Below are 23452 nucleotides of genomic sequence, written 5' to 3'. Positions count from 1 at the left end.
GTAGCGAAAGCTCGCGCGCGCGGCGGACCAACCTCGCTCCGGCCGACCGGCCACCGCCCGGGGGCAGGTCACGGCGGCAGAGGCGGCGCCAGGGATGGAGCCGGGGAGGGCGGGGCACTGCCGCTACACGACCCCGGGGCGGTCGGTCCAAGGGCGGAGTCAGCTGTGACGTCAGCGTGCCTGCGCCTATCAGAGCGCTGATAACGCGTCGGTGTCACTTCTAAGCATGACCTATGAAAGATGTGTGATAACGTCTGGTTGCTATACTGCCACCAAAACGCTTGACCAATAACTGAATTAGTTCGATCTGAATAGAAGTAACGTTTAAATCGTAAATATAAAATGCCAATCTGATAAATGACAATCAGGCAGTCGAAAGCCTTATTTACGGGAAACATTTGAGTCAGATATAAGCTAAGTGCGTGGGATGTGTATGCATTGTCGCATGTCGAAACTGCTGATTGCGTGTCGTGAACGGGTAATAAATATATTTTCTTTTGAGTGTAATAAGGATGAACCTAAGATACTACGGCATCTGTCATACTTAACTAGATACGCAAAGGAGAAACGTTGAGGCGTGAATGCGAATCGGTTTGTTTTGGCTCTTAACTCAATAGGCATTTATTAAATCCCACGGCACAACTCGGCGTCTATTGAGCGGGTGTCCCGCGCACATATTAGTTTGAGAAGGGGAACAGTTGAACGGAACATACCAATAAGACAACAAAAATTAGTGTCGAACGACTAGGTAGACTACTTATTCTTGACATCGAGCGACATCGAGGTAAGCAACGCCCAAAGTACTAACTTATTAGTGTAACTTTTAGCTTCACGATAAAAGTTCGACATCCCCACCCTGTACTAAGGACCATAGCCTCTCTGATTATGCCTTTCACTCGATACGAGCGGGACCCATAAGCCGAGTGGCCTTATAACCCGATGACCAACTAAGGTAAGGTAAGGATAATCGAGTAATGTAGCAATTATGTGTATTGTGTATGGCTGCTATCGTGATTTTTGTCCCTCTCTTGACCCATGTTTCGTGAGTTTTCCACTGCAGTGATTTCTCAAAAGCTCTCTGTGATTATGTCTACGTTTTTCCATCCACTTTCATCCCTCTCATCATCCCTTCTCTGCTCTTTCCTCCACATCATCACAAACACGCACTGCTCGTTTTTGGGCACCTTCATTATCACGAAGACACCGTTATGAACGACTGGGGAGCACCACGCGCGGTCTCAAGGCCGACGACCGGTCGGCGCCCGAGGCAGCCAATCAGCGTCGACGACCTTGACCGCAGCGGGGGCGGGGGGAGGGGCGACACAGAGCGACGACGAGAGAGTTCACTGTCTGGCAGGGCTGCCGGCGCGTGCGACCGACGCGCCGCGGCCGCGGGCACGGAACTTGGCCAGCGTGGATTCCGCCATGTCGCAGCGCTCTTCGGAGGACTCCAGTTCCTGCGGGAGAGGGGAGACGGGTTAGAGACATGATACACGCAGCAGACACCGAAACAGAGCGCAAAAATATATAGGTACCTATAACGTTTGATCGCATCTTCATAGCTCATCTGCGGAACGATTTATGTAGAAACACGGTGGAACTTCAATGGCCATCTAAATTATCGTGGTCCATAAATTTATCATGTTAAAAGGTACTCTGGTATCAACACCTTATTTCATTCATACGTTTTTACATTAGCTCTTCCATCCACGACTAAAATGCCACTGATTTTCCTTCAGACTCCAAACCAGTGACGTCATTTTCACACCCCAGTGACGTCACGCGTGGCTCACCTGCTGGCATTTACGGTACTTGGCGAGGTTGAGCGCGGCAATCTCCTCGGCCTCCTCGATCTGCCGCTTGTAGGTCTTGATCTTCTGCTGGAGGGAGTCGACCACGTCCTGCATGCGCGTGTGATTCTTCTTGTCCTCGTCCGCCTGCAACGACAACGTGTGACGTTATTGTATTGGTTACGTGACGTCATCGCAAGGTTGATGGTAGTTTTTAATGAAGCTGAGATGATGTGGAGGCTGTAAAATTTAACGTTTTCTTGACACGATAAATCATGCTCGTCACGGAATTATGATGAAAGAACGATGCTGCTAACCTTAGTAGATAATCACGATGCACTTTCACTGCGTTCTCAATGCTGAAGATTCAGCCTCTAACTGCTTTAGTGCCATAACCCCAGCTCATTCAACTGAAAGCAGCTCGAACGATCGAGCCTGCTGACAGACCCCAGCCATAACAACTCCCAACCCCCAGATCATCCGGTGTTCAAACCTGACTACCATGTCAGGCAAGGCACTGCACAATCAAACCCCTCAACTAGTCTCCTCCACACCTCCCGGCCCCACTGCCAATAGAAAAACACAATTCTAACGAAAAGTAATCGTCTATTTCAAACAACCTGCGGTTACCATCACCCTCCCCTCCTTCTGACCTGGAAGAGGAGCTCCTTAATGCGCCGGTCGGCCTTGCGGAGGTTCTTGGTGGCCTCACTGTGGCGACGCTGCTCGTGGTCCAGCTCAGACTCCAGAGAGCGCAGACGCTCCTCCAGCTTGGCGATGATCTTGCGGCCGTTCTGGGGTGGGACGGGAGGGTCAGCACTCAGCACCGATCACGGGGGAGGGTCAACTCGCAAGGATATGGATTGTGTTTAATAAAATGACTAGCTAGAACCCTGTTGCATTAATCTGCTCTCGTCAGCCTTCATACAAATTCAACATCTTTTACCAAACGTCGACACAAAAATATATGGAACAACATTTTATTGATGCCGAAGACCGAAACACTGATCTAATCTTCTGATATCATGAAACAAAGCCGAAACTAGGTGTCAAATAATCGCACTAACGGTAACTTCACCTCATAGGCTCTCTTTCGATTTACCTTGACGGCGTTGGCCTCCGCCTCGTCGAGCCTGATCTGGAGGTCCTTGACCTGCAGCTCCATGGACTTGCGGGCCTGCTCCTGTTGCTGGGCGTTCTCCTGTTCGGCCCGCAGCTCGTCGGCCAGCCTGAGAGAGACGAAATGTGCGTGTGAAATTAGACAGGAAAGTACGAAAGCTGGTATTTTCAATAACAAAATGTGCTTGCACCGAACGCTTATTGGCCTCAATGAAGCATACGGCAATCGTGTTACGATGATAGATTGCTAGTTATTAGCCATTTTAAACTCAGACAATGCTCCTTTCATAAATATCGCCGTTCTCTATGTCTTTGTCACTCATATTGAGCTTTAGAATGCTCACGAAAAGATCTGTACAGTGTTCACCCAAGCATGACACCGTATTCTAGAAGCTATGAAAATCTCCATCTTTAAATCACTCTTTTGGTCCTTGTCTTTCTCATGAGGCTACCACCTTGCACAGTACAGTTCTTCCTTTTAGTCTCACCGATTACATCGGTCCTCACCTGGCGGCGTCGATCATGGCCTTCTTGGCCTTCTCCTCGGAGGTCCTGGCCTCGTTCAGCATTTCGTCCAGGTCCACGTGCAGAGACTGAACCTCCTCCTCCAGCTTACGCCGGATGGTGGACACGCTGTTGTAGTTATTGGACACCTCAGCCAGCTGCTGCTGAACGTCTCCCAGCTCCGTCTCCGCCTGAGAAAGGTGATAAATGGTGTCAGAGGTGGGATGGGTAGGGAAATGTGGCTTCAGCTGCGTGGTTGGGAAATGGGACGAAGCATCACGATGAATGACAATTGTATTGACAAGAATTGACAGAATTGACAGAATTGTATTAAGTATTGACAGAAATACACATCTTGCATGATGACGTCGTCCATGAACATTCTAGCATCATCATGCTTTGCATAACCAATAGTTTGGGGTAGGTGTTGTGTTTTGTATATAGGCCCCCCCGAGGCCCCCTACTTGGACCGCCTCTGCGACCCCACGGTGCCAGGTGCCTGTGAGCGCCCCTGCCGGCGCCAGCTGACCGTGCGCGCCAAGCGGCGTGACTGGCGCACGGGACGTGGGCTGGCGCTCGCCATACTTGTTTACGTTTCGATCTCTCTCTCGGCCCATTCGCACCGGTCTAAAATAAATCGCGTTGATATTCATAAGCTCTTTCACTTCGAACCGATAAACGACAACTAAACATGGCGCGGTCGGTTTTGTGAATTACTACGTGATTGAGCATACCGCGATGACTATCATTCAAGAACTGACGGCACTGCTGGAGAGGCAAGTGAAGCGAGCCGCCGACGCCGACAAGCGCCTGGAGCGCTTGGAGAGGCTGCTAACCAGGGAGCCCTCCGCGGGGACGGACGCGACGACCGGAGTGTCAGAGTCGGGGGCTGAGCGAGGCGCTGATGGATCCGTTGGACCAGCTGCCGCCGCCCGCCGGACTGTCTGCCTGCCGGTGTCGGCGACCCCGCCCGCGCAACCGAAGTCGGCATCGACGTGCAACGACCGTGCCGAGTGCAGTGTTCACGACAGTGATTTAGGAGCGGTGAGCCGTAGGCTGGAGGACTTTGAGCTGACGCTCAAATACGCCGTGAACGTTTGTCGGGCGAGCGATGGTGCCCGTGTCACGTGCCCAGACCTCCGCGGTAACGAGGGACATTCCGCGGTGCGCCTGCCGGCCTACAAGAGGCGCAGGCGGCCGAGTGTCGCCCATTCCGCTACCGCCACAGATCATCAGTTTCTCGAGCGTTGCCCTACCTGTGGCCGTCGCCAGCACGCCGGCGGAGACACGTGTCGCGCCGCTGCACACTGGTCGGAAACGCCCTCACGAGAGGCCTCGGGCGATTCTGGAGTTTCGGATTATTTTTTATGTAGATCGATTTGAAATTGATCAAATTATTATACTTAGGCCAAAAACTAATCCGGGTGACCAAAAATAACTGTAATCAGCCCCCGAAGATGGGGTATCCCAGAACTCGGAAACTGACGCGGAGCAAGAGGTTTCTTGAGCCGGATATTCAGAGTCTTATTGCTGATAGACACCAAATTGAAATCCCACATATTATGCATCAAAATGTTCGTTATGAAGTTGCCGACTGGTCAGTGCAAAATTTTTGGTATGCTTTTTCCCTAACTAAGATTTACTGTAGCTTTTTTATGAAGGCTCTCCTACAGTGATTCTGGAATATAACTGCACAGTTTAGGTAAGGAAACAACAGGTAGTCCCATCTAGTCCCACTCTGATTTTTTGTGAGCTGAAGCAGGATTTACAAAAGCTAACTGCGCATATTTGCGCAAAATTTGCAGGAGCCGCTCTTCCTACCCAAGTACCGCCCGCCCCGCCCCAGTTTCGGCTCGGCCGCCGCGCCCGGCTTACGCTGACCTGTGTGGTCTGCACGCATCCATGCGTAGTTGACTGGTCATTAAAAACAGATGCGCTTGAGCTTATGAATATTGTGAAAAGCGCGTTTTATGTATGCATTTATGTATGCATTGACATCAAAAGCCTTCCACATATTGCGTGGCGATTACGGCTTGCATTTAGAGAGCCTTGCTATTGACAGCCATCACTCGGCTGAAGAATGAGTGGAAATTGAAACCTTCGTGAATATAAGACGCTGCAAATATAGGACACCTGTCACTGACGTCGGGTTACCTTGGGCCGTCTTTTTACATTAGATCACAATTCCGGTATTTAACCCTGGCCGGACCGATTGGTTTTCTATATTGACCGGGGAGGGTTGGTACAACTCCCTCGCCGTTTCGCCTCTAATTGAGCTAGAGCCTCGCGGAAAAAAACGAGCTTGTGTGCCGTTATAAGACGCAACAATTAGGTACTACCCGATTTTAAGGTCTTAGGTCAGCCAGTGGCCTCTTAGGTCAGGTAAGTGCCACAAGGCACGGGCTCGGTTTTAGGTTAATTACTTTGCCAAAAATGGTCGCACTGCCGCGATTTTGGCATCATCGTGTTTGTCTAGCTCAGGCGCGTTGAATGCTATACTTGGTGTTCGGATGAAGTCAACTTAAGGTGTTAACCTCGGGTCAAGGTCAAGTCGGAGCCCCTCAGGTCACGAAAATGGTTGAAGGAGGTCATATCGTATATCATTCGATTCGGCAGGTCTTCCTGAGTCCAATGGTGGCTTTCCCGACTCTCTAGCTCCATCTGATCAGGAGTTATTGACGAAAAACTGATATGGCCTTAGTGACGTCATAAATGACGTCACGCAAAGTCAACAATGCTAAAGTGAAGCACTGGACCTTGCAAGGAGTGCATGAAACCATTCCCGGTGCCCGAATAGCAGCTCCCAATTTCCCTTGTTGACTTAAAGTGGTGCTAGATCCTGTATTATACTCAATTATGACGTCATAACTTAACAGATTCACGTCATATATTTAGTGCTTGACATCCAAATGATAGCTTACATATGACAGAGAAGGTATGCAAAGTTTTATGAAGTTTGCTTCTCTAGTGTTGGAATAACAAGCAAAAAACTTTTGCGGAAAGGCCGCTGGCCTCTCGCTGGAGCGTTTCCGACCAGTGTGCGCTGGCGCCATCTGTCGTGCGTGTGGCGAACCGGGGCATTTTCAGGTGGTGTGCCACCAGAGGGCCAACACCACGGCCGATCACCCAGTGGCGACATCTGCAGTGACGAGAGTACGCGACTCGCCGGTGGTGGCGCCAGTAACGGTAGCCGCCGGCACCGCCGTGTTGCCGCCGCCGGCGGACACGGGCGAGGCCGGGCACACTGCGCTACAGCCCGCCGAGCTGAGTGACGCTGCTGACGTCCACGGAGCCTGCCCGCTGCCGGCGGGAGGCTGGCCACTGTAGGGCGGGTCATCCGAGAACTTTTTTTCGAGGACACAAAATGAAGACCGAAATTCCTACGGAGCATGTCACAAGAAGACTGTGTGAATTTTTTCAATTTTTTTGGTCGAGGCTGCGGGTCGCCGCAGCCAATTAATCAACCGGGTTTTTCGCTACATTTTCACTGCACGCCAGTTTTGAGCACAAATGTCATATAATTAATTATTTTCAAATATATACATCGAAACTTCAGCTATTCCTCAACCTATTCTGTAAGTCTGTTGGCTGTATCTCTCTAACTGTGGCCATGGTGCCATGCTCTCTGTATCGGTTTTCCGCAACTCGATCGCAGCGCCATCTCTTGAGAGGACTGTAACCTTGCGTCGGTCGAGACAATATGCATTCTGCTGATGCGATCTTAGGGCGCTGATGAAAAACGTGAGGCACAGGAGCGTATATAGCGTGAAAGCTGTCAATTGCAATAAAAGTAGCCATGAAATGTACATATTAGGAGTTCACCTGACTTTAGCACAGCCATTATTCGCCAAGTGCGATAGTGTCCGCTGGACCTATTAGTCATTTGATTCTGCGCTGAGACTTCAGCAGCATTATTCTCAGTTTTGGCTTCGATTATTTCCTTGCCTGTAAATTTAACCTTTCTTTTGAAATGCAAGTCTAGTGTTAGAACTGAACAGTAGCAGCTCAATTGCAGAATAAGTACTAAGTTAGCCTCGTCAACTTAGCCCGGCTTCATCTGACAACAGACTGAGGATGAGTTGCGAGGTATCCTGCTGATCGGCGATCCGCGTATCATATCACTGCCCGAGGTGCGCGTTCTCATCGGACCATCAGATCCTATTTTGATGACCTATTGGGGCTGGGCCACCGCTACAAGCAGTGGAGCATCGAGCTTCGGCCTTCGAGGGAAACTGATCTCATAATAACCGCGGTATAGCTAAGCGGTCGCCGACGCAATTTGTAATCCACCAAATCATGCGACATTGTTGCAGTTAGTGGAAAGGAGCCTCCATGTCGAAACGGAACTAATGCCGCGTGGTGGTCCTCGGTGACACTTCACATTCTGCTCTCGGAGAGGCAAGTAATTACAAAGGAAATGCCCTTCTGCATTTTACGTGCATAAGGATGCGTCGTTTATCATGATAAATAGGCTAGCCGTGCTGGATCATCGGCTATGACGAGCCTGCTGGACGAGCATATTGCTTCAGTAAATGAGCCCGGTAGTCAATGCTTAATTCTATTTTACACCAAAATCAGACAAGGGCCAAATTATTAAACAGGTTTACAAGATTTGTGGAAAAGCCACTGGACTAAAGCCGCGCCGATCAGTGGACCATTTACTAAGAGTGCCTGTGCATCGAGCAGGAACCGTTCGTGCCGTTTCGGGCAACGCCATGCAGTCCAGATCAGAGAACACTTCTGAACAGCCCGGAAGCAGGCGTCACCTCTTGACAAATCCCGAGGTAGCTGTCAGTAAGGAAGCTTGAGCCAATGAATTTGGTAAAATGGCTTACATTGGCAGCTTGCGAGTTACGTATTCCGTCGCGATCGCCCATCATACAGCATAAATTGACCAGCTTCGAACTATCACCGAGTTCAATGTTGTTCACTATGTCCCAATGTGGTCCGAAATTACGGAGTAAACATTGCAGAGACGGATTACTCCAAAGCATCCAGCTATTGCGAGACCTCTCAGCTCATCGGTCTGTGTCATTTGCCCAGTGATCGACAGGAATAAGTACCGGGCTCACTATAGGAAACTTTCTTTGGCCTGTACTGGGCACTGGCCGATACAGACAGCCAGCAAACAGTGCATACACTGCGATGCTTGCTGAACTAAGGAATGGTGATACAAAGACTCGAGCCACTTACGGCAAAAAAGTGTAGGAAACGAATGAGGCAGGAGACATAAAGATATGCGATTCTACCAGCATTTTGCAATAAACAAGTCATGTTTAAACATGCAGCTCATAGATCGGTCCAAAGAACGCGTTACAGAGTCACCAATAACAATGTCGCTGGAAGAGGGTGACCTTCGATCCACTTTAACAAATTAATTTCGATCCGGTGCATACCCATACTCACTACTCAGGCAGTGGAGCGAGCTGTCCGGCTCGTAACTTAGGCAGCATACGCTGTTGTTATTAAAAGAGCACGTCTCGGTTACATCACGTGTGCCATCAGGACGCAATGCAACGCTCTCATGCCGGCGTTTGAATCAATTATCGAAGTGTGATTTTCTGTCCTAGGATGGTAAGGTGGCTGGCTACATTGCATTCAAAAATGAGCATACGGTTTGGACTGATGTTATCTGTCTGCAAAACTTAATTTAACTGATAAACATATATCAAAGTTAAGCATCTCGTTGTTTTCTTGGCGAAATCACTATAGGTATAGCTTCCGGAGCAATTTATGATTCCTGAAGTATTTCGGATCGAATGGTTACAACTCACTTAGTGTCAAATAAGGAACACCAGGCACCTAGGAACACCAAAGAACACCATATACCCGACGTGGCAGCGGCTGCGTCAGCTTTTAACGGTCGGAAAGCCGTCAAAATCAATGTTATGCCAAACTTGCTCAATAGATGGCGCTGGTTTCGTTGCGCTCAGATCGCCGATGCTAATCGCTATTCTGAGCACGATTCTGCCACTGGGGTTTCCAAACTTTGTGAAGAGGTGGGGGTAAGCATGTAGAACTAGAAAAGAGGTAAATATAGTACCTTTCTCGAATTTTTCCCACTAAATTTTGCAAACAACGAGAAAAATTAGCAAAAGTGGTCTCGAAAAACCGTGGACGGCGCGCCCAGTTAATTTTCAAAAATTCGCAAAAAATATGTTTTAACCGTTTTATGGATCAGCCCGTAGGAAAATCGCTCTTCACTTGAAAACTTTTTCCATCGACCCGCCCTACTGGCCAGCGCAGACCATGGACGGCGAGGCAGCCCCTGACAACGCCGTGTCATCGCCGCAGGCGGACACGGGCCGCACCGGCAGTACTGCAGCGCAGCCGACTGAGCCGGTCGGAGCTACCGCATCCTACGGAGCCTCACCGGCGCCGGCCGGAGGCATCCCAACGTGGAGCACGAACCGAGTGCACGGAGCCTCGCCGCCGCCGGCGGGAGGCCAATCGGTTGCCACCGGCGCCGCCGTGTCGGTGCCGCCGGCAGACACGGGCCGAGGAGCCGGCCGTACCGCGGCGCAGCCCACCGAGCCGGCTGGCGCGCGCGGAGCCTGCCCGCCGCCGGCGGGAGGCTGGCCGGCGCAGACCACGGACCGAGAGGCAGCCCCTGATAACGCCGTGTCACCGCCGCAGGCGGACACGGACCGAGCTGGGTGTACCGCGGCGCAGTCTACAGAGCCGGCTGGCGCCCACGGAGCTTCGCCGTCGCCGACGGGAAGCCTTCCAACGCGGACCAGCTATGGACACGGAACCGCCGACAACGCCGTGTCACAGCCGCCGGCGGACACGGGCCGAGTCGGGCGTACCGCGGCGCTATCTACGGAGCCGGACGGAGCTACTGGAGCGTACAGAGCCTCGCCGCCGCCGGCGGGAGGCCTACAAACGCGGACCGGCGACGGAAACAAAACCGCTGGTGACGCCGTGTTGCCGCCGCCGGCGGACACTGACCAACCCGAGGGTACTGCGGCGCAGCCCGCAGGCCCGGCCGGAGCCGCTGAAGCCTACGGAGCCTCGCCGCCGCCGGTGGGAGGCATCCCAACGCCGAGTACGGGCCAAGGTGCAGCGGCCGGCCCCGCCGTGTCGTCGCCGCCGGCGGACACCGGCCAGATTGAGTCCACCGCAGAGCAGTCTAGCAGGCCAGCCGACACCCACGGGGCCTCGCCGCCGCCGGCGGGAGGCCTACAAACGCTGAGCACGGGCCGAGGTGCAGCTGCCGGCCCCGCCGTGTCACCACCGCCGACGGACACGGGCCAAACCGCCTGTTCCGTGACACAGCCCACCGTACCCGGTGAGACTGATGACGCCTACGGAGCCTCGCCGCCGCTGGTGGGAGGCCCGCCGACGCAAAGCAGGGACGGAGAAGAGGTCGTCAGTGACGCCGTGTCGCCGCCGCAGGCGGACATGGGACAGACCGACTGTGCTGAGGATGACGCGTGTCTGGCGCCGCTCGTGAGCCCGGTTCAGGAGATGGCCGGAGACGCCGCTGGCTGTGATCCGTGGCCGCCACCCGACACCGGAGCGCCGCCTACCGGTGACCTCCCGGGCGACAACGGGCGCACCCGCTGCGGACGCCGGAACAAGCGCCCGCCGCCATGGGTCGCAGCAGTCGTGTGTGCCAGCCCCGATCGTCTGTTCGTTTGTTGGGGTGCGACCTCGTATGAGGAGTGAGACAACGTCGTGCAGTGTTGTGTTTTTGGCGGTTTTCACGACTGTTGTCTCGAGGGGGAGATGTTGTGTTTGTATATAGGCCCCCCGAGGCCCCCTACTTGGACCGCCTCTGCGACCCCACGGTGCCAGGTGCCTGTGAGCGCCCCTGCCGGCGCCAGCTGACCGTGCGCGCCAAGCGGCGTGACTGGCGCACGGGACGTGGGCTGGCGCTCGCCATACTTGTTTACGTTTCGATCTCTCTCTCAGCCCATTCGCACCGGTCTAAAATAAATCGCGTTGATATTCATAAGCTCTTTCACTTCGAACCGATAAACGACAACTAAACAGTAGGCAAGTAATATAAAAAAGGACGGGGTATTTGACACTCAATTTACCAAACTTGTGCTTAGCCTTGCAGGTGTAGTGGAAACCTTTCTGCATGGCATACCACGACAGCAGGTCTGCATTATCTATTACGTCCCCTGACCCCAACATGACCTTTCCCACCTCCGTTTAACCCCTACCCAACTTCACCCACCCCTCTACCCACTGACCTGGCGGCGGCCGCGGTCGGCCTGTTCCAGTAGTGTCCGGCTCTCCTCCACCTCTCCGTGCAGCGCGTTGGCGCGACGCTCCGAGATGGCCAGTGCCTCGCGCACCTCGGCACGCGCGCGCTCCTCCTCCTCGATCTGAGTGGAGATCTCGCGCAGCTCCATCTGCACCCGCTTGATGGTCTTCTGGCTCTCGAAGGTCTCGACGTTGGCACGCTCGACGGCCACCTCGAGCTCGTTGATGTCCGTCTCGAGCTTCTTCTTCATGCGCATGGCCTCGGCGCGGCCCTTGGCCTCGGCCTCCAGAGAGGCCTGCATCGACTCCATCTGGCGCGCGTGGTTCTTGCTGCGGGGAAGACGGAGAATGGTGGTTATAATTTGTCACAATAGTGTTTAATCGGTAATGTTGGCGGTTTTCCCGGTGAAAGTGTTTTGTTTTCGCTGCTCACAAGTCACAGGCATAGATCTCGGTAAACCGACGTCTACGTCACATGTTATTCTGACGACCTCAATCGGTTATTCTCGGTCATTCTCTCCTTACTGCCTGTTATCAATCGTAAATGTGACCAAGATGTCGTCTTGTTCTCACTAATCCCAGATAACTAACCCATCAAAACGTTGGTCCGAAAAGTGATGCTACTTCTCTCACCAATCTTACCTTTCGGCATACATTTCCAGCTCTCCCTCACTTACCGAGTGTTCTCGAACTCCTAAACTCTCTCCCACTCATCGAGTGTTCTCAAACTCCTAAACTCTCTCTCTCTCTCACTCACCGAGTGTTCTCGAACTCCTAAACTCTCTCCCACTCACCGAGTGTTCTCAAACTCCTAAACTCTCTCTCACTCACCGAGTGTTCTCGAAGTCCTAAACTCCCTCACCACTCACCGAGTGTTCTCGAACTCCTCCTCCTTCTCCTGGATACGCCGCTCGATCTCCTGCCGCGCCTGGCTGAGCTCCAGCTGGCCTCTGAGCACCTTGTTCTCCTCCTGTTCCAGCGCACTCTCGGCCTCCTCCAGGGCCGCCTGCAGCTCCTCCTTCTCCTGCTCCACGCGTTTGCGGAGTTTTTCCACCTCGGCCAGGTTGCGGCCGCCCTCCGAGATCTGATCCATCAGGTCCTGAAGACGTGGGAGGATGAGTGGTGAAGTTCGTGAGGTGATCAAGAAGCGAGGTCGTGCAATGTGATAAGCAAGAGAGCTTTGGCCTTGGCATTCTCAACAAAGTCCGTACGCTTCGAGACAAAATTTTAATAGTGATTTCCAGTTCAAAATTAGGACGTTACATTGCAACATATTTCAGGATTTATTTGAAACACTGTGCATCTCTTACCGAACTACCGAACTCTTACCGAACTCAACTGAGCCTCGTTCTCACACTCACAAAACTAGCAGACCTGAAGAGCAGCTCTCCTCCTATAGAGCAACCTAGCTTGTGACCTCTAGCGCGTGGTCTCGCCACCTACCTTGACCTCATCGGCGAGGCTCTTGTTCTCGCGTCGCACGGCCTCCAGCTGTTCGACACTCTCGTCGTAGGTGGAGCGCACGCGGTACAGCTCAGTGCTGTAGTTACGGCAGTCGCGCTGAGAGGCGTCCAGCTCTCCGGCAACGTCATCCACCTGCGGGGGAAGGGGGAGACGGGGAGGTTAGGCACAGAATGTGTGGTGAAGGAACAAGAATGTGGGGGTGCCGGTCAACGAAGTCACCTCAGGTCACCGAGGAAAATGACATGGTGTGGAAATAGTGTGGACAAATCATGAAGGAAACTGGAATGTGGGAGTCTGCCAGGACATCGAGGTGAGTAGTAATTTAATCTTGATCGAGATTACCTGGCACATGAAAACGGAATGTGGGGCTCCCTAGTTACACGACGAACATCTAAGTGAAGGGAACGAACCGTAAGAATGTTCTACCAAACAAAGCCCTGCCGTTGAGCCGTTCTAGCAATAATAATCTAATCCATGGTTGACAGTCGTCACATTCGTCAGAGCAACAGGTTTTAGTAAGGCCGTTCGTGTTAAGCGCGTTTTAAACTACGTTTTCCCCGATCCACAATTTCCACCTTCATTTGACCAAACCAACTCCCCTCCCCCCTTCCAAACACTAATCTCTCACCTTCATCTTCCACTCGGCGATGATCTTGTCGAAGCTCTTGGCCTTCTTCTCCATCTGGGCTGCCAGCTGTTGAGCGCGCTCCACCTCCACGTGCATCTCGTCGATCTCTCCCGTCAGCCGGGTCTTGATCTTCTCGAGGCTCATGTTCTTCTGGTTGAGCACCTCCAGCTGCTCAGTGGCCTCCTGCAGGCGGGCCGCCAGCTTCCTGCGCTGTTCTTCCAGCTCCTCGGCCCTGGAGAGTACAAACATGGCGGGCCGTGTAAAACATAATAACGATGTGTGGTAACGTAAGACGTTAACTTCAAAATGGCGATAAGCATTACGATAAGCATTACGAGCTTTGATATGAAATAGTTAGGCATTGAGTTTTCGTAGATGGAATATTTGTGCATAATTAGCTGCTTGATGGAATGATTTTTCTTTCTAGACGATAGTAACCGAAATAAGAATGCAAACATCAAAGTGAACGTATTACTTTTGAAGGAAACTGCGATCAGGACCACATCCATTCATTCATCCATTCGGACAAAATTTGTATAAAAATGTAAACATTCTGACCTGGCGACGCCCTCCTGTTCGTATTTGGTGCGCCACAGCTGAGCCTCTGCCTGAGCCTTGGCCACCTGGCGCGCCAGATCCGACTTCTGCTCCGCCTCCTCGTCCACCTGGCAACCAATCAGAAGTGTGAGACGATGAGATTCGGCCAATGACAGTCGTCCGGGTAATCATCGAGGACCAGTCAGGAGCAAGGAAAGACGTTTCAAAGACGTTTAATGTTTCGTTTAGAAAATAACAGTGCATTGTTTCAGAACAGATTCTTTTCTTTTTAATCGACATTTAGTCGACATTTTACACAAGTTAACTCATCTTCTCGGTCACGAAGTCGACATCAAATCTAACATTCCGAAAATGATATCACGTTCAACTTCGCGTGCATCGATGTGACATCGTAGTCAACTCACAGACTCACCTCTCCCTTACTCATGGACTCTACATAGACCCGCCTCGGTGCTCGAGTACCTATCGATCACCCACCTGTTCGCGCATAGAGTCGATGTCGTGCTCCAGGTTGCGGTATTTGCCGAGGATGGTGGTACGCTCTCGGCTCTCCTCGTCACAGACGCGGTTGACGTCGTCCAGCTGAGCCTGCAGCGTGGTCTTCAGCTTCTGCAGCTGGGACACCTGAGACTCGGCCTCCTCGACCTGTGAGGAGATAGAGAGGTGTTTACTCAGTTTAGTGGAGGGTATTTGTGGCTAGGTAGCATCCAGTGGGGCTATTATAAAACGAGTGTAAGCGATCGAACATGGTGACATCAGACAGGCAGAGAACGCAATTGAGGAAGCAAACTTCTAGGTAGGAAGAGCACGAGTTATAAATAAAGTCTTTACGATAATCAAAGCAAGTCATGATGATCATATGACGCATCTTAGAGAGCTCTGTCATCTCCGCTTTCTTACAGACCGAAGTCCACAGAAGAAAAATAGAAGAGAGAGAGAGAGAGAGAGAGAGAGAGAGAGAGAGAGAGAGAGAGAGAGAGAGAGAGAGAGAGAGAGAGAGAGAGAGAGAGAGAGAGAGAGAGAGAGAGAGAGAGAGAGAGAGAGAGAGAGAGGAGGGAGAGAGACCCTTACCTGGTGCATAAGATCCGCATTCTCCACCGACAGCTTCTTCTTGGCGGTGTCGAAGTCGCCCAGGGTGCGGTTGGCCTCCTCCAGCTTGGCGTTCAGCTGGCTCAGCTGCTCCTGGAGACCCCTGGTCTGCTTCTCCTCGGCGGCCTACCAGTCGGTCAGGTCAGGTCAGGTAGGGTTAGGGTAGGGTTATGGTGGGTTCAGGGTAGGGTTATATGGAAGGGGCAGGGTAGTGGACAGGATCAGCGCAATGGAAAGCAGTGAGGACATGGTTATATGTGGATGGATCAAAGAAATCAGACAAGGTCATGTCAGGGTCATTGTGGGATCAGGGTAGGGTTATATGTAAGGGAACAGGGTAGTGGACAGGATCCGCATGGTGGAATGTAGTGGGGACATGATTCGGTTCGGATGGATCATAGAAATCCGACAAGGTCGTGTAACGCTCAGGTGGGGGACCGATTCAGCAATCTCGCATACATAATACTGATTTAAAGCCAAGCCCTTTGAAATGTTTGGGGTACCAATTACCGTCGCATTATATTTATCGTTCGTGATTCTGAATAATTTTTTCGGTGCTGATACAACAGCCAAAACAGAACTAGGACGTGTGCAACTTTATAGAATGAAGATGCTAGTTTCTGAGATGATGTTGTGTCAAAGAAACGGTTTGTGAAAAGGATAATAAAGTTCAAATGATAAATTAGCGAGAGATATTACGGTTTAAAACAAATGCATGCTCACGTAGCCTTTTATGAATTATTCATTATGAAAGAACGATAAATAAGAACAGACCACAGTTCATTATAAGAAATGCGTGTAAGCATTCGTTAACTTCGAATACACCTTTAGAGGGCAAATAGATCATACATCGATTCAGAATTGAGCCGATAGTAAAGTCATGAAGACCCAAAACCCGAGTTTTATGCCGCAGCTGCCTTACTCTCGTTACTTTCAACTCTCTTACTCACCCCAACTAAAACATAATAAAATGCAACAACATCAACAGGTGGCATACATGAAACATCGTGTTAGCCACATAGGAGATCCGAAAGGCAGCGACACAAAGAGGAACAGATGAGGCGGCATGCACCAGTAATCCAGAGACGCGGGTTCGAGCCCCGTTACCGTCAAGTGCTTCACTCTGTCCAAAGCGCTTCGACAGCTTTCGGCTTCGACGTTCAGCTCGATAACGTGTCGCTCGACGCTAAAAAATCGCACGGAAAATTAAAATACACACCTCAATCTAAAACCAAAATTCTATACATCACCAAAAATGGTGACCAAAAATGGCGAACCAAGTACTGGAAACGCTGCCAAAATAGAGGTGGTCAAAGCGTTAGCGGGGTGAGTCGTTAGCCCATCTCTATTCTACCTTCTCGGCATTGGTCTGATCCAGGGCGAGGCGCAGCTCCTGTGACTCCTGACTAAGGACATCGCCCTCCCGCTCGGTCCTGGGGAAGGGGCACACGTCTCGTGCAGGACAAGCGGCCGGGAATCGAACCAGAACCGAACCGGACCCGAACCGAACCAGGCTCGAACCGAATCGGACCAGGTACGAACCGAACCGAGCTGGGTTCGAAGCGGGTTCTAAGCGCCTTGGCTCTAATCGTATCGGGGCATCTCCCTAATGCAGGGTGCATCACGAGACAAACGCAGGGTGCAGCGCAGGTACGACATCACAGGTACGCCAGGGGTACAACGCAGGTACGACAAGGGGTACAACACGATACCGTCACAGGGACGGGGTACGGCGGACATGGACTGACGAGCTGCTGTTATTGGACTCTCCACAGGGATAGGTGCGACCCGCGGGATCAGGACGGGTCACGTCAGTCGGGTACCTTCTCGTTGTTGATATGCTCAATGGCCATGCGAACATCATGGGCCTCCGAGGAGTAGCCCTGACGCTCCTTTTCAATCCTGTACGGGTGGTGGAATGGCGAAACGCTCAGCGGGGCGATAAATACGATACATAGCGTGCTACTTCAACCCGGATCAACACTACAGATCATACTGGCGACAGCAACACTACCTACAACACTATGCATACGTTACTATCGACAACTACATATGAAATCGATACTTCCATGAATACATGGATATGTACAGCCCACCGCTAAAGTAATGTAGGGTTTTACCAATCTCAACGGTTGGCTTTGACTGGCGATTGTTTAATGCGGAGTGATCGAAAAGAAGATGTCAATAGCTAAAGTTGCAGCTGCAAGGGTGACGATACATATAAGCTACATTCAAAGTTTCATTGTAGTCTGGCTAATCGTTCCTAAGCTTCAGAAGCAGAACATACCCATGACTGAAACCCCACATTACTTCTGCTGTGGACTGTACGTCTACAAATTACACTACAAACCAATAAAACTACAAACCAATTAGATATTCCTATCAGAATTTGACGACGATTCCATCAGAAGGAAACTATGCTGATCTACTAACACACTCTCATGACGTCCTAAAACCAGTGACGTCACCACGGCGTGACTCACTTGGCCTTGGCCTTGGTAAGCTGGTCGATCTGCTCAGCCATCTCCGTGATGGCGTCGTTGTGCTTCCGGCGCAGGCCCGAGAGCGTGGCCTCCTGCTGGATGTTCTGCGGAGACGAGACAATAAAAATGAATTAAAATAACGTCACATCAGGAAGTTGACAATAAAACGAATTAAAATTATGTTACTTGGATGCTAGCGAGCAATAAAAATATTTTAATATTTTATTGAACTTGACAAGGACTTGACGACAAGCTAAAGTTCTCGACTCCAATAATACAACAGCTGTCCGTAGTGTAAATAAAAGCAAGCAAGAAAACATGCCTACATGACTTACCATATTTTTAATTCTTTTCGCACGTATTTGTCGTTTTTGCACGCATTGAAAACGACAAAATTGCAATGCATAACTTCTTAAAATCACTTTAAGTTCATTTTCTCTCGCTAGATGTCCGTACCTGCTCCTCGATGTCCCGGCGCAGTTTGGCGATCTCGGTCTCGCGCTTCTTGTTGAGCTCGATCTGCGCGGCGGTGGCTCCTCCGGCCTCCTCCAGACGCTCACTGAGCTCCTCCAGCTCGCGGGACTAGAGAAGGAGGTCACCGAGAGGTCAGGGCGGGAGGTCACCAGAGGTCGCGGCGGGAGGTCACCAGAGGTCACGGCGAGAGGTCACCAGAGGTCAAGGCGTGATGTCAGCATGGGTCAGGTCAGGGGAGACCGCCTAATCTACATATTGCACATTGCGCTAATAGGGTCGTTTTGCGTTTATAAAAACGACTTTCCGTTGAGACTAGAGCCAAAACTTATATTTCTGCGTTATAAAAATATGTCAGCAGCTCTAGCCACTAACCAGCTCCAGCCTATCAAAACCGGACAACTTCCATTCTACCACATTCAAAAGACGTTTTCGCTGCGTCTGTCCACGCTTGCATTCCCTCTCGTCCCTCGACGAACTTTACTCTCGTCCCCTTTCTCCCCCACTACTCCCCACTCCCCGCACTGACCAGGTCGGAGCGCTGTTTCTCGGCCTTGGCGCGCGCCTGACGCTCGGCCTCCAGCTCCTCCTCCAGCTCCTCAATCCTGCCCTGGAGCTCCTTGATGACGCGCTGCAGCCGGGTCACCAGAGACTGCTCCTCCTCCAGCTTGGCTAAGGGGCGGGGGAAGGTCAGGTCAGAGGTCGGGGAGAGAGGGGAGTGGGTTTAGGTGTTGTACAGTCAGATGGAGTGATTGGTGACATCAGGCGTGATGGACCACGTCTGCAATGTAAGTAGCATCAGGCAAACCGGGTGTAAGTCAGTGTCGTTTAGCAATAAAACTGCTTGGATTGGCGTGGTACGAACGATGGCTTCCCAGTTGGTTAGATGCTTACGAAGCTACAAAGATACTGGGGAGGCATTTCGCTCGTATAAATGGCAAAGCTGCCAACGATTTTCCCAACGATCTTCACAACAACTTTCCAAACGATTACGCCCGCTTCTCTGTGTCGTCCATTTCCCGTCCCGGAATACTCACAAGACAGCTGAGCGATCTCGCGGTCCTTGCGCTGAATGGTCTGCTCGAGCTCGCGTTTGTTCTTCTCCAGATCAGCCACAGCCTCCTGGGTCAGCTTGAGGTCGCCCTCGACCTTCCTCTTGGACTTGTCGGTCTCAGCACGCGTCTTCTTCTCGCGCTCCAGCGAGTCCTCCAGCTCGTCCAGCGTCTGCTCCAGCTTGGCCTTGACCTTGAGCAGGTGGCCGACCTTGTCCTCCTGGGTGCCAAAGTCCTCGGCCGTCTTCTGCTGGTTCTCCTGTGGATGTAAGAGGGTGGGAGATGTGTTAGTCTGAGTAGCTGGGTTCCGAGTTCCGAGTAATACTCAATAAGTTTAGGATGTGCTCCAATTGCTGTCATTGGGCATCCTTCTGAAGTTGTACACCCTTGCACTACCTACCAAAATGTTCCGATAAAATTAATATAAATCCTAACAAAGGCTTATGAGGATCAATCCATTGACTTTCGCTCACTACGTTTTGGAAAAGTCTCTTGCTAATCTCTCCTCTTCTCTTCCATCTAATCCCACTCTTTTCTTACCTGCAGGCGCTTCTTCTCGCGGTTGAGCTTGTTGATGGTCTCGTCCTGCTGGGCGATCTGCTCGTTCAGGTTGCGGATGGTGTGGTCCTTGTTGGTCTTCTCGGCTTCCACCTTCTTCTGGGAGGCCTCCAGGTCCTCGAAGTCCTTCTTGAAGCTGGCCAGCTCCTGCTCAGCCTTGCGCTTCTCCTGAGTGAGCTTCTGGCGCTCCTGCTCCTCGACAGCGAGACGATCCTGGGCATCCTGTGCGTGGGAAAAGGCCAGTGAGTAAAGACACGAATTGGAGGCTGGAGCAAGGGATTATGGGAGATCTGGATCGTGGGAGCATGGTGACATTTGACTTAATGAATCTAAAATGTAGGATGAATACCTGGCGAATTTTAACGGCCTTGTTGCCTTTAAACGCTCTAATATGATTAGAGTTTCATTATGGACGTGTTCATAATTTGCTGCACATTTTTTTTAAGCAGTGAACATTATCAATGTGATGTTAAATTTAATCGAGGATGGCCAATGACCGCATGAACACCATGCAGCATCGCATGGTGCGCATCAAATCCTACCCACACAGCCGCTTATTTTCGTTCGGCAGCCTTCCCGTCAGACCAGCCGCTCCACCGCAGTCGTTTGTGCGGCTTAGTCAGCACCCCGGCCTCCCAGATCCCCCAAACTCCCCAGACGTCGCCCACCAGACACCTGCAGCCAACAGAGACGCCGCCTCCGCGTGTTGTCTTTCCGCCGACTTCCCGTCTCGGAGCGCCTTTCCAAACATCGTTACGCCCGTTGGACGATTTGTGGCGGCTCGGTGTCGCCGCTACCGCTCAGCCGATCCCTTTCTGGACCCCAGGGGGATCAGAAACCCCGGGGGACGCAAGCCTTACGGCTCGTGTTGGGCACCAGGGGTGCGCGGAGCTCTACGGCGGTCCCGCTGGCGAAACTGGAGCATCGAACCGGCGCCGCCGACGCACCGAAAATACCGAACTGCGTGACTCAGACGCAGACCGGGGGAGACTATTTTTACACGAGCTGTGCGGAGGAATCCGTGCGGAAACCTGTTGGCTTTGAAGTCTACATGTGGCGAACATGAACAGCTCTGCCCGACTACACCTAGTGATGTTTGGGAATCAGTTAAGAGGAATTTAGAACCGAACGCCGTCCACATTTTGTGCACGATATTTGTAGACAGACACCGATGTGATAAAATGGAAATTCAGAAAATTTTGATATCGCGATTCCTTCGCTTTCAGAGCTCTATTTCCCGTTCGATTAATTAGCCGAATGTTTGAGTTCACCCACCTATCGCACCCCCTGCCGCCCAGCCGCGACGCTTTCAACTGTTTGCCGAGAGGCGCCGCGGACCGTTCTGCACGCTCCAGACTGCGGCCGCTTGTTTATCCGTTCCGTTCCTGTTTCCAATAGCAGCAGGAGACGGCAGATAAACCACCAGTCGAGGCGTACGACCGCGCAGGGGGCTCGCTCTCAGCCAGCGAACGGGGCCGAACGTGCCCTGAGGTGTCGATCTTGGCCACGGAGAAGCACCGCTCTGTTGATCTGCACCGCGATGTGCATTACGCCGACGTGTTGATTCGCCCACCGAATGACGTCAAAAGAAATGGAAGAGAAAATACCGGACTGTCTGATGGCCGGGTTGGGCAAACATTGACCGTTTTCAGCTGTATCAAAGACAGCTGCGTGGCTTCGCTGATATCGACGTTATCGCGTATCAGAAGACTTGCGGCCTACATCCGTTGAACCGGGTCCCGAAGATGCCTCCACCCTCCCATTCTGCCATTCTGACAAGCTTTCCGATGGTTCTTGTGTTCTCGCTATTCGATTGCCGCCCCATTTTTCCCTTATGCCGTTGTTTCACCTTCCCCGGAGCCAAGTTAACGTATCCTTATTCTTCTCTGCTTTCTATACTTCTTCCCCTGATCTTACGTGCGTACCTCAATCACGAAGTTTGAACCCATTTTCTTATTCCGGTCCAATCAACCCGCTCAATACGACTACTTCTTCCCCATTCTCCATCTTTCATTCATCTTATTTAGAAATCCAATCATCCTCTCATCTCCCAGCCCACTTTTCAATCACCAATTCTTCACCTCTCCCATCCTTTCGACTTCGACCTTCTATGTAGACTAGACTCTCGACTACTACCCACTCTGACCTCCCGTCCAACCCCTCCTCTTTCACTTACCGTGAGCTGAGTCTCCAGGTCAGCCTTCTGGGCCTGCAGTTTCTGCTGCTTGGCGATCTCATCTCCCATGGAGCCGCGCTCGGCCTCGAGGCGCGAGAGGAGCTCATTCTTCTCCTGGAGCAGCTTGATGTTCAGTTCTTCGTTCTCCTTCCGGGCCTTGGACTCGACCTCCAGACGAGCAGTGGCATCGTTAGCCTCTTCTTCGAGTTTCTGTCGGAGGGAGGGAGTGTGAGTTGCACGGGCTTGTGCACGCGGGCACGAGAAGAGCGAGCTTGTTGGGGGATGGGTCTACTAGTTGTGTGTGTAAGTCTTAGGCGTTGAATCGTGATGGAAGGAAACTGCCACACGATTTTATAGCAAAGCTTTTATGTACCTTTGCGCGATCGTACAGCTTTGCGGTCAAGCATGAAATATACCTACCCTTATTTTCATGAGAAAGTGTGTTGTAACTTGTAACTTTAATGGATGGCGGCGGTGTGGAGAGCTCGATTCTTAGTGTTGGTGAAGACTTTTTCGCATAAACTTTTGCTGACTTTATCCCAGCATACGAAGCGAAGGCATACGATACCGATGCATCGTTTACGTTATTGCTATAGCTGCTCGTGTCTGATATTATTTCACAGCCCTTTTACGTTCTCAACCACGCTTGGGGTATTGCTTCTCGTATTCGGGACTCGTGTGTACAGCCAGTTTGAAATGCTACAAACTAAAACGCATTTTGAACACTTCTCTATTGACCTTTTTATCTTGATTATAAAACTTTCATGCTGCTATACGTGAACGTATTATTTATGGTGAGTCACTTCACCGAACGCCTTATACTTTGAGCGTTATATTTCAAGAAGCACGTGAAATTTTCGAGAACATTGATTCGTATTGCAGCTCCAAGAAAGTTTAATATTTGTTACACAAAATGTCACAAAATATGGTTAAATCTGGCAACAGCGACAGTCGTTTTGACACAATGGCGTGATTACATTAAAGAACAAAGAGCTAGACAAGCACTCATCCCTCTGTAAGTAAGAAAGGCAACAAATTTCGTCAACACTCAGGCCTTGACAGCTCCCTACATTGGACCGATTTTGCCCTCGTGTATTCAAACCCCACCGGGTCGCGGTTACCTTTTTGCGTCCATCGAGCTGCCCAAACCACTCGTCGTACTTGGCGACCGCCTCGCGCACACCCTCCTCGAATTCGCGAACGTCGAACACCATTGTCACGGGCGCGTGTTTGTGTGTTTGGGTGGGGAGGGTGAGGCTGAGCTTGCGCCTTGATTGGACGGTGCGCCGACGACCGCCGAAGCCGACTGACGGCGCGCGACGCACGACCGGCCGTGCCCTGAG

The 23452-nt window shown here is 51.5% G+C and overlaps 1 protein-coding gene across 21 annotated transcripts in view; it reads right to left on the bottom strand.

The window, feature by feature from the left end:
• Positions 1-1170: 1170 nt before the first annotated feature.
• The window catches only part of LOC122369539 (myosin heavy chain, muscle-like), a 60799-nt gene continuing 38517 nt past the window's right edge, over positions 1171-23452 (bottom strand). For 17 of the 21 annotated variants that reach the window (XM_043344360.1, XM_043344343.1, XM_043344352.1 and 14 more), the window contains exons 23-41: positions 22110-22319; positions 19916-20155; positions 19361-19634; positions 18853-18995; positions 18309-18434; positions 17853-17956; positions 17193-17271; positions 15352-15495; positions 14758-14925; positions 14281-14387; positions 13723-13954; positions 13074-13226; positions 12500-12729; positions 11618-11960; positions 3417-3604; positions 2893-3019; positions 2444-2584; positions 1794-1937; positions 1171-1457 (exon numbers count right to left, since the gene is read on the bottom strand). In XM_043344360.1, the coding sequence (XP_043200295.1) occupies positions 1344-1457; positions 1794-1937; positions 2444-2584; positions 2893-3019; positions 3417-3604; positions 11618-11960; positions 12500-12729; positions 13074-13226; positions 13723-13954; positions 14281-14387; positions 14758-14925; positions 15352-15495; positions 17193-17271; positions 17853-17956; positions 18309-18434; positions 18853-18995; positions 19361-19634; positions 19916-20155; positions 22110-22319 (3267 nt within the window). In that variant the 3' untranslated portion in view covers positions 1171-1343. Of the gene's footprint in view, positions 1458-1793; positions 1938-2443; positions 2585-2892; positions 3020-3416; positions 3605-11617; positions 11961-12499; positions 12730-13073; positions 13227-13722; positions 13955-14280; positions 14388-14757; positions 14926-15351; positions 15496-16476; positions 16556-16723; positions 16803-17192; positions 17272-17852; positions 17957-18308; positions 18435-18852; positions 18996-19360; positions 19635-19915; positions 20156-22109; positions 22320-23452 lie in introns of all 21 variants that reach the window. The other 4 variants (XM_043344355.1, XM_043344356.1, XM_043344359.1 and 1 more) reach the window with 2 other exon arrangements.

This window comes from Amphibalanus amphitrite, unplaced genomic scaffold (genome assembly GCF_019059575.1).
Source record: "Amphibalanus amphitrite isolate SeventyFive unplaced genomic scaffold, NRLGWU_Aamphi_draft 001047F_arrow, whole genome shotgun sequence".
In the NCBI taxonomy this organism is placed as follows: domain Eukaryota; kingdom Metazoa; phylum Arthropoda; class Thecostraca; order Balanomorpha; family Balanidae; genus Amphibalanus; species Amphibalanus amphitrite.
Note: the sequence above shows the minus strand (reverse complement) of the source record. Positions and strands in the feature narration are given on the sequence as shown.